Source organism: Centruroides vittatus, unplaced genomic scaffold (genome assembly GCF_030686945.1).
Source record: "Centruroides vittatus isolate TY-2023 unplaced genomic scaffold, ASM3068694v2 contig_344, whole genome shotgun sequence".
In the NCBI taxonomy this organism is placed as follows: domain Eukaryota; kingdom Metazoa; phylum Arthropoda; class Arachnida; order Scorpiones; family Buthidae; genus Centruroides; species Centruroides vittatus.
In genome coordinates, this window is record NW_027122169.1 from 397,674 (window position 1) to 408,923 (window position 11,250).

General features: G+C 32.9%; 1 protein-coding gene across 1 annotated transcript; it reads right to left on the reverse strand.

The window, feature by feature from the left end:
• Window positions 1–10,256: 10,256 nt before the first annotated feature.
• On the reverse strand, window positions 10,257–11,066 carry THG (tRNA-histidine guanylyltransferase). The gene has a single exon (XM_067268948.1). The coding sequence runs from the start codon at window positions 11,049–11,051 to the stop codon at window positions 10,293–10,295; it is 759 nt and encodes a 252-aa protein (XP_067125049.1). The 5' UTR covers window positions 11,052–11,066; the 3' UTR covers window positions 10,257–10,292.
• Between the last annotated feature and the right edge of the window lie 184 nt (window positions 11,067–11,250).

Genomic DNA, 11,250 nt, shown 5'->3' on the forward strand with positions numbered 1-11,250 from the left:
CTGCCATCATTAAAAATTCATTGCTTTCCATCCAGGATGGTTTACCTCGCTGTCTCTTGCTTCTCCAGTTTTCTTTGTCAGAAGTTTCATTATTTTGCTTCGATAAAAGTTCCGTTGATTCCTCTCTTTTATCACATTCACTTTGATTTTTGCTTCCTCCGGAAGAAGACGCCGTGACGAATTCTTCAGTTTTGATTTGATTTTCTCCGTTTCGGCATGTGACCTCCTCCGGTTCCTTCACCTCAGACAACGGAGTGCACCGACCCGATGTCGGCTGCTGCTCTCGAGGAAAGTCAAATTCCACAGTATCACTTTGCCGATTGCAGACGACTTCTGGTTTGAATTTCACATCGTGACTCATAATCACTTTTCTTTGAGAAGGAATCCAGACTCGAAATCCATCCTTATCGTTAACATACCCAACCAACTGTCCGAAAATAGCTTTATTGTCAAACTTCGATCGAAAATTCTTGTTTACATGTACGTAGCATCCAGTGCCGAAGATTCTCAGATGATCAAGTCTTCCTACTTGTCTACCATACCATAATTCATAAGGAGCTTTGTTCTGAACTGAAGATTTTCCAGTACGATTCAAAAGATATACGGCAGTGTTGCATGCTTCTGCCCACAATCCTTTCGGTAATTTGCTTGGATTCAACATAGAACGTGCTGTTTCCACAATGGTACGATTTTCGCGTTCAGCTGCACCATTTTGCTCAGGTGTATAAGGTGGAGGAATCCATTGTTCTATCCCTCTGTTTGCGAGCAATTCAGCAACTCTTTTGTTGACAAACTCCGTACCTCCATCACATCTGAATTGTTTGACAACATGTCCATTTGTTCTAGCTTCATTTAAAAATTGCTCAAGCACATCACATACTTCGCTTTTCTGTTTCAAAAAGAAAATTCGTCGAAACTTGCTGAAGTCATCCTTGAAACATACGTAGTAACGTGCTCCTCCTAAAGATTCGGTGGACATTGGTCCGTTCACATCTGCATGGATCAATTCGCCAGTAACTGTTGGACGATTCATTCTTTGCTTAAATCGTAGTCTATGCATTTTTCCCAAAGCACATCCATCACAGAATTCTTCTTTGCAACCTTCCACGTTGATGTTCATTTGCTTCAAAACATCTTTTACATGCTGTTTATTTTGATGACCAAACCTTTCATGGTACACCTGTAGAGTATCAGACGCTGTCACAAAATTCACCCGAATGTTTTTATATGGTTTTACAACGCGTATATCGAGCATGTACAGACCATTTTTCATGTAACCAGTCATGACAGTGTTCTTACCAATTTCGTCTCGAATTTTAACACTTCTCTCATCGATTACTATCCTGTAGCCGTTCGATGCTGCTGCTCTGACAGAAAACAAGTGGACACTTGCATCAGGGACGTACAAAACATTTTTCATTTCAGCATTATACCAGATATTGTTTCGTCGAACTTGAATCCTTATTGTTCCTTGGCCATGTGCATACATACTCACATTTTGCTTTCCAAGTGAGATTACTTCAGGAACAACAAATTCTCTATATGAGACGAAGTATTGTTTGTTTGGGGTAATATGCTTGGTTGCGCCACTATCACAATACCATTTATTTGCATCAATGTAGTTTCCAACCGACGCGCCCATGACATGTGAAATGAATACATTGACACTTCGTTGCTTATTACTCCCGACACCTGTCTTTTTCTGCGGACAATCTGCTGCCCAATGACCCAATTGTTTGCACTTGTTACATGGAAATTTTTGTTTTGCCCGTTCCACTGACATTTTTGTTTTTCCAGAATTCTGCTTCTTTTTATACTCGCCAGAAGCGACAAACGCATTTGTTTCGGTTGTGCCTTGATCACGCAGTTCAATCGTGCACAGTTTTTCAATGAGTAAATTCAAACTTTGATTTTTTGACGGAATCGTGTCCCAAAGGTCTTTGAAATTATCATAGTCTTTTCCCAATGTAGATAAAATTCGGCCGTTTAATATTCTTTCAGACAAAGTATTTTCTTCGTGTTTCGTTAATTCGTCGTTTAAATCAACAAATAACTTTTGCAATTTGGCAACATGCGTGCTAATGTCCTCCTTCTCATCCCGTTTAACTCGAAAGAAGGCTTCAATTAACATGTTCAAACGTTGCGTACTGCTGCGCTCAAATCGCGCACGTAATTTATCCCAAATTTCTTTCGCATCGTTGCACGTCAACACGAGCTCAGCAACTGGTTTACTTAGCGTACTTGCTATTAAACTTGCCGCCCTCGCGTCGTCTTTCTGCCACTCAGCGTATGTTGCCTTTTGTTCATTCGTCGGCTCTGTTGGTAACTCAACGCGTACACGTTTTCCGTTAATAATATCTTCTAATCCGTATGAACGCAACACCATAGAAACGTGCCATTTCCATTTTGCCCAATCTTCAGGCCCTTCGAGCTTATCTACGTTTACCTTGTAATCCCCGCTGGCAGCCATTTTCCTTCTATTCGTTCTCGTTCGCACGTATTCGACCAAGTATAACTTCAGAGGCGCTCCACAATGATCTCTTTCATTCAAAATTGTACTTTTCTTATTTTCACGTGGACTGGACGTGGACTGGGCCCATAACCTGTTACTTTTTATTGAAATAAATAACTTTACACGTGGACTTCACGAGTAAACGACATGGCTGACTTGCATGCGGATTGTTTACATTAAAAAAAAGTTAACTCTGTTGCTTCGCGACAGAGGGAGCCTTGTCATATTTTTTCTTTTTATTACAACAAAATGCGATATTTGTGATATGGTATTTAAACACATGGGACGTTCTACGCTATGAGTTATTTGATGCATTTTTAGTTGCCCTTTCCGTTTAAATCCTTTATTACAAATATTGCATTTGAAAGACCTATATCGTACTCCATGAAGTAACAACATGTATTTCGATTTAAATTCTTTTCCGAGCAAAGTTCTCATTTCTTGGAGATGACTTCACTCGATATCCAGTTGGCTGCAAACGTAAATTCCTCTGAGAGATTCGTTTTGATTTCGAAGAACGTCCTTTCAAATGTTATATTTGTGATATGGGATTTAAACGGAATGAATATCTAAAAATGCATCAAGAAACTCAAGCTGAAGAATTCATATATATTTGAATATATAGATATTTGTGATATGGGATTTAAACGGAATGAATATCTAAAAATGCATCAAGAAACTCAAGCTGAAGAATTCATACTATTTCTCTTAGGTAACTAACAAAAGGCCTAAAACCAAAAAAAAAAAAAAAAAAAAATGTTTGATAGCTCATAAAATCGTTCATAACGAGAAATTCAACCACACTTTGATATATGCAACAAATATTTTAAAACAAAACACTATTTGATATGTCATGAAGTATAATCCAGCAACTTCAACCTTTAAATTTCCGGTACAAACGACGAAAATTAACAGAAAAAACTAACGTTTTCGAATCTCCATCGAGATCTTCCTCAGGTTCGTTAATGGAATGTCATACTCATGACCGGAAATTTAAAGGTTGAAGTTGCTGGATTAGACTTTATATGTACCGGTAGTCACGGGTGAAGTTTGTTGTCATGAAGTAGTTAATAATAATTTCATCATACTTGTCAGATATGTAATTAAAGTTTTAAACGCAGTTCTAGTTTAACACGGTATATTCTTATACACAGCAATGAATACAAATATTCTTGTCATATGTGTAACAAATATTTTCAGACAATAAGTTCTGTTCTTTGAGACAGCATAAAATTATTGACAGCGATAGAAAAATGCATATTTGTGACATATGTAAAAAACTATACCAGTACAAATGCCTTAGCCAGACATTGTATTATTAAACGTGAAAATACCTATGTATGCAATATTTGTAACAAGCCGTTTAAATTGAAGTGCAACTTTCTTTCCCTGACCGATTCGAGATAACTATTTTAACAGTTATGGTGTGTTTATATTGTCGCGCCGGCTCCAAAAATAGACGAGCTCTTTTTTTTCCCGAATCGTTCTTCTTCTTTATTCCAAAAGAACGGTGGAAAATTTTGTTTTTGTTTTTTTTAACGAGATATTTAAAGTTTAATTTGTTGTTAGTGTATCTAAAAAGTGTAAATTTCGGAAACTGGGCTGTCAATTTATTTATATCCCGAGCCCCACAGCTCGTAACAATATAATAGTTATAAGTATAACTATAACAAATTATTATTATAAGTTTTAAATATAATACCATAAAAATTCTTACATATTGCATAGGAGGTTTTGAATAACTTAAATGAATTTCAGTGTAGTGTGTTCTAAGTTTGTAACAAATTCATTTTCTTTATGACAACCCAAGTTTATTATCATACAAACGACATTTATGTTTACTTTTAACTAATAGAAAATTTTTAAAATTATATTCTACAATTTTAATTATAGTTTAATTAAAATGTTTGATGAAAATTTTAAATGTTTTTGTTTACTTTTTCAAAAACAAATTGTAAAATTAAATATAAACTTGTTTCTGCTTTATAAAGTTTTATAAATTTCGAAAATTAAAATCTAAAACTAAATCACGTGTTTATTATCCATCAAAGCAGCATAATTTTCAGGAGATAAATTTTTTGTACGCAAGATGGCAGTACAGTAGACCCCCCCTATAATACGAGTTCATATAACGGATTCGTATAATACGGCGAAAAAATTGCGATCGTATTCGTATAACGCAGTAAAATGTCATCGCCGACTCGTGTAGCGACAGGATTGGTCGAATTTGGACCAATAGCGGATATTGTACAAACCGTTGAGTTTAAACGAACACTGGACCTACTAAAAAACATTTATTATTCAACGGCCATAAAAATTATATTTTTATTAATCAGTGATTCTCAAAGTGGGGGTCGCGACCCTCAAGAGGGTTGTGAAAAATATTTGGGGGGTCGCTGAACAATTGATGCCAGATCAATTTTTTCAAATATTTTATAAATTTACTATGGAATCATGTTTAGAAATAATAGAAATAAAAAATATATAAAATAATTTTTACTTAATAAATTGCACATATAAATAATAAAATAATATAAATATTAAATACGAGCCTAACCCCCTCCCTCCGGGATGTTTTTTGACACATACTTATTCTTCGGGGTCCTTTGAAATTTTTTAGTGCATAAGGGGGGTCGCGGTCCAAAAAGTTTGAGAAACAGTTATTAATGATGTCTCCAAAGTTAAGTTCTTTTCATGCGAAAAATTCGCTGATCAGGAAACTCGCCCGCCGTTCGATGAGCCGCTCCGCGACGAAAACAAGCTTAAGCAATGGCGTCGTCGAACAGTGCACACTCGGTAAGTAATCCTACAATTTTTTGTTTATAGCATAGTTTATATGGATTAATCCCAAAAAATTATATGTGATTTGGAAATGTTGAGTCAAATTAGTCTAGAATCGGTTAATTTTATGGAAGAAAACCTTTCAAACAGCCGTAGCCCCTAGACTGCACACGTGCCGGGCTGTGATTGGTTCGTGTATTTGAGTGACTCGTACAACACGGATTCATATAACACGGAACGTATCTACCGTGTTATAGAGGGGTCTACTGTATAAAGTTTAAGTATATCGCCATCTGGTGTAAGGAAATACGTTTATGGCAGGAAACAATCTTTACCTGGAATTTAATATTTGCATTATGTTGTTTAATAAAAGTTAAACTCTTTTCTATAATTAGCATTATTGATAATTACTTTGCTCCTAAAGAAAGAATTTAAATTGATACAAAAATATAAACGCGGAATGAAATAGGCAGTAAAAGCAAAAATCCCAAAAGTGAACTCGAATTCTCTGATCCGTTTTAGATATGTCGAAAGGATATTTCACTCGGGCTCCATTATTGTAAGCCTGGAGGAATTTCCCACAGATATGGAAAGAAAGGCTTACTCGATGCCCACTAAGCAAACCAGTCAAAAAACAGAAAGTGAGTACATATCTGATATTAATGTGTACAGTGTGTTTGTGGATTTTTTTTTTTTTTAATCAGCTGTCATATGTAATTTAGATTTCACTGTAGAAAGAAATTTATGAAGAATATTTGCAATTTGATAAATTATTTAAATTTTCGAACATATTGAATATAAACGACTCTGTACACATAATAACGAAATGAGAAATTATTGTGATTTTACTTTTGGTTCGAATTACGTTTTTGAAAATGAGGAATTACTGTAGTTATATCAAATACAGTAGAGCGTCGATAAGTGGAACCAATTGGGGACTGGGGTCCTTCCAGTTAATGATTTGTTCCAGTTTCCGACTTTGTACGAAAAAATACATTAACCTGTCCGATGTTCAAATTTTTCTCCGTTGCGTATCGCTTCCTGTTGAATTTTTCTCCGTTGCGTGTCGCTTCGTGTTGAATTTTCGTCGATTTTAAGCCTAACGAAAATTTTTATAATAATCATCGAGGCTATCGTATCGTTAAAAATTATTTCTGCATTTTGTACAAACAAAATAAATATATTAAAGAATATAAAAAACATGAAAATTATACTTTAGAAGTAAATTTAGTATCAAAAACATTCGATTCAGCACGACACAGTCCGACTGAAAATCGTTCCACTTTCCGGCCATTCCACTTACTGACGTTCCACTTATCGACGCTCTACTGTATTTTATTCTAAAATTATTTATAGTTTCAAAACGTAACTATACTGTGATTTATTGAGAGTCGGAGTCGGAGGAATTTTGATGACTCCGACTAAAATACCAAAACTCCACGACTCCGACTCCACAGCCTTGGTTTTACTAAAGCCGTTTGAAATGAATAGTTTTAAAATATTATTACTATTATTTGGTTAATTATCCAAATCATTTTGAATCTGACAGATTTTAGATAAAAATATGTGATAGACTTATACACGTGAAGTATTTTAGCATATTTGTTTGTGGAAATAAGTTTACTAAGACCAAGCTCTTAAGCTCTTAAAGAACTTAATCATTTAACCCTTTTCCTCCCCCTAGTTCGGCTTCTCATAACTGTCACTTTAACCACTCGACCATCAAACTCCCTTGACCTTTAACTATTAAAATTTAATGCCATATATACAGTAGAAAAAAAAATTTCTCTCATAATTTACCTGTTTGCCTTACAAATTTTTTTATCTTCTAATTATATTCGGATTTGTTTTTAAGTAAACAGATTAGAGTACTGTAGAATTTCTAGCCTCCGTACGTCAGAAAAGAGTGGAGATTAACTTTCCGTGTACTAACATATATAGTACAAATAAGAAAAAGAATGATTTTATCTGACTCCATCGGTTTTAAGATAAGAGTTATTTTGAAGTAATTTTTATCCTTTACATTATTTTAGAAATAATCCTGCCAAAATTCAATTGTAACCCATAAATTCCCACTGTCATCCACTTGTCTGTCTTTCCTTAATCTTGAGAATGGAATTAGATAGATGAAAGCTGAGATCAAATATGGAAAGCTTAGGAGCACGTATATATGAACTTCCGATGCAAACCAAAGTCGTGTTATATCAATTCAAAAAGTTTCTCCTGAAAGGAGTTAGATGAAGGGCATGACACTATTGCTAACAGGAAAAGTATGATGCACAGGGGCAAGACTACTAATTTGAGATAGAGAGCATATATTTTGAATTAAATAAATTAAAAATATGATTAAAAATTGCGGCTAGGTATTGTGACAATGTCATAATAAATATCAAAACAAGCTAATATTGTCACAATAATTATTAGCTTGTTTTGATATAATTCAAAGCAAAAAATGTTACAATAGGAAGTTTTGTATTTTGTCTCCTGTATACATTTGTCTGCATCTACAAAAGAATTTTTTCCTCTCGACCAATGCATTTTAAAATGTAAAAAATCTACATCATCAAAATATTTTGAATTTTGCCCGTTATCCAATGATTATATCCCTTATTTTAGTGAAATATAACATTATGTTAATACAATATAAATATTCAAGATAATTTAATTGAATATAATTCATTTGTATTTTCTTCAAAGAATATTTATTTATCAAGAAAATCAATTATCTGTGGAATTTTACTATTTAAATCAATTCAGTATTTTATAGAAAGTTAAACTAGGTAGTAATTTTGGCTGTAAATACAAGAATTTGCAGCTAAAGTGATTAATGTGACTAGCTACATATACAGTACGTATAACTGTATTTAGTGTCATCTTGCATTAATTCTGTATACTAATGGTTTTTTGTCATTAATATTTTCAATAACAGAATTTTCTATAAAATTTTGATCTGATCCAAATTACATAGCAATAATTAAATGTATTGTATACATTAAATTAATTTTATAGATTTTGTTTTTATCATATCATATCATATATTAATTAAACTGGAAAAACTATCACAATTTTTTACTACATATTACTTTATGTAATATAATTAGCCTGGTACTATCAAAATTTTAAATGTATATTCTTTCCTAAATATATATTTCTACATACTCTGAATTTGGTAATAGTTATCAATGCATCTTTTACTTTAGGTTAAGTGGGTAGAGCAGAACTAACTATAGTGGCTATTTAATCTTTATAGTTACAGTTATTTTCAGGTAAATAGACATTTTTAAACTGTTTTTTGCACTATCAGTGTATGGTTGATAATAGTTAATAATGATTGTGCATTATTATTATGCTTTAAACACTAACCTTTTATCATTTTAATCATTATTTACTCACAGTACATAATTTAAACTGTTGGCAATTGTTATTTCAATTATATGCAGGCTGTTGTTAAAGACAGCACTGCAAAAAACACTGAATGAATGACTAATTTGTTCTAATTAATAGCTATAGTCAGAAATAAATCTTTAACTTATGCATTTTATAATTGTTTGTGTGTCTATTTAATGTAACAGTCAATAAAAGCAGAATTTCTACTAAACATATTTATTTTCTATACTATATTCAATTATATCAGTTCTATAACAAAAAGATCAAAATAAAAATTAAAATAACATTATATACAGTATATACTAAGTAGTTTATAATAAGCTGAATAAAAAATATAAAAAATAAATAATAAAATAAACTTACATTTTTAACAAAGTGAGGAAAAAATCTGAATTCTTGCCAGTGCAAGAAGTAGGATAGACTAGAAGGCTAGAATAACAGTCTAATCACCTAACATTACTTGAGGCAAAGAATTTATATACAGTCTGAATGGCATTTCATTAACTCCATTGACTTTGTATATAGTGCCAACCTATGCCTGAGAAAAAACAATTTTTGCCCTGAACGGGTTACCAACAGAGAGCACTTATATCTCTGGCATTCTTGTACTTTACAGTTCATATGTTTATGTGACTATTCAAATCCACCCGACAAAGTGATAAATACAAATACGTCGCACTAACCTTGTGTAGCTTTGCAGTTAATTTCAGAAACCTAACACTTATGTTTTTGATCACGCTAGGACCTTCTTTGGGTGTTCTATGAAAATTTTTCTGGTGTAATCCAGTTCGAACACCCGAAGAAGGTCCTAGGGTGGATCGAAAACATTAGTGTTACATTTCTGTAATTAACTGCAAAGCTATACAAGGTTAGTGCAACATATTTGTATATGTGACTATTCCATTCAGCTTATTATTTTTTCTCCTTTTAGCACTTTGCTTCAAGCAGCAAGACGAGTGATCAAGTCACTTCATCTATCAAATCAGCTATTTGTATATAAAGTATCAAAATTGAAAAGACTGTTGGAAATATTACTCAACTTTACTTATATACTTGTGAGCACTATGTTGGCCTCTTTATTCCTAGACTTATTATACCATCACTGGACACAAGATCAGCCTTAGAAAATCAGTTTATTTATCCAAAAAGTGTGCCTTTTGGACCTTAAGTTCCTCATAAACTTTGTTTTACAAATATTTATGAAATTGACACCTTTGAAATGCATACTTTTTTGGGAAAACAAACTGATTTTGTAAAGCTGATTTTGTATCCATTAACAGTGTAATAAGTCTAGGAATAAAGAGGCCAACATAGTGCTCACAAGTATATACCAAGGCTAGAAAAGAAGCCTATTATAGTATCAATTTTACTTTTTGATGATAAAAGACAAAATGATGCATTAATTTTGAAAATTAATAAACCATACAAAGCTGTTATATTGCTTTCATAAATTGATTTTACTCTAAAAGGATTTTTAATTTAAAAAAAAAAAAATTGGTAGTCACAAGCAATGAAATAATTCTAAAAATTTTATTAGTACAGTTTTCAAATGGAAATATTTAAATAACTTTTAAAATATGTTCTTAGAAAATAACAGAAAAAGAAGAAATTTTTATACTTCAATTTCCAAATTATTTACATTTTCTATCCAGAATTTTTTATCAATAATATCAACATGGGATGATACCAATATACTGGACTTCTTCTTATTTTCATTTTTTAATTTTTCCCTAACAATAACCGTTCCTTTTCTATACAACTCGGGTAAATTATTATAGTTTGTGTTAAACTCCGAAAATAAGATCTCGTTTTTATCGGATGACACCGTACCACTTAATCGCTGTTCAGCCTGTTGTGCAGTTAAGCCACCCTTTTGTATCAATGTCCAAAATACCGTATTGTAGAGATTATTAATATGACAGTCCGCTTGTCTCCAACTGAAATAATCACGTAAATTTTTATCGGTAGGATAGAGGACGACTCTTCCATCGAAACTCGGAGGATATTTCATCTCGATGGTAGGAAAAAATTCCCGCCAATAGTACACAAACGATGAGGAAAACAAACTACAAACATTCGTAACTAATTTACTTTGACGTCGATTATATATGTCAGTAGTTCTTTTAAACGCGAAGCTGTATTCATCACTTTGCCCGTAAGCTAAAACAATATCTTTAAGTTCATTCATCACAGTGAAAGCACATTTAGTCATTAAATCTAAGCAACGTTTATCGTTGGGTTTTTCGAAATCGTGAGCATCACAGAATCGATGAAATCCCTTCCCGTCTATTCTCACAATAATCCAACAGTTTTTCAAACAACGATCGTCAATCTCGAAGTGTTTTACATACTCAAACTTGCTTTTCGCCATTTTAAACGTGACGATACACACACACGTGGCTACAGCTACGTTTTATCACGTGGTACGCGTCTCCGCCAATCACCGGTTCTGTAATAAAACCATATAATGTAACCTTATTATCAATTTCGTTCTTCTTTATTTCTTCTAATTTTACATATTTTTTTTTTAACACGCGCACGTTTGGAAATGTTTTACATACTCAACCTGT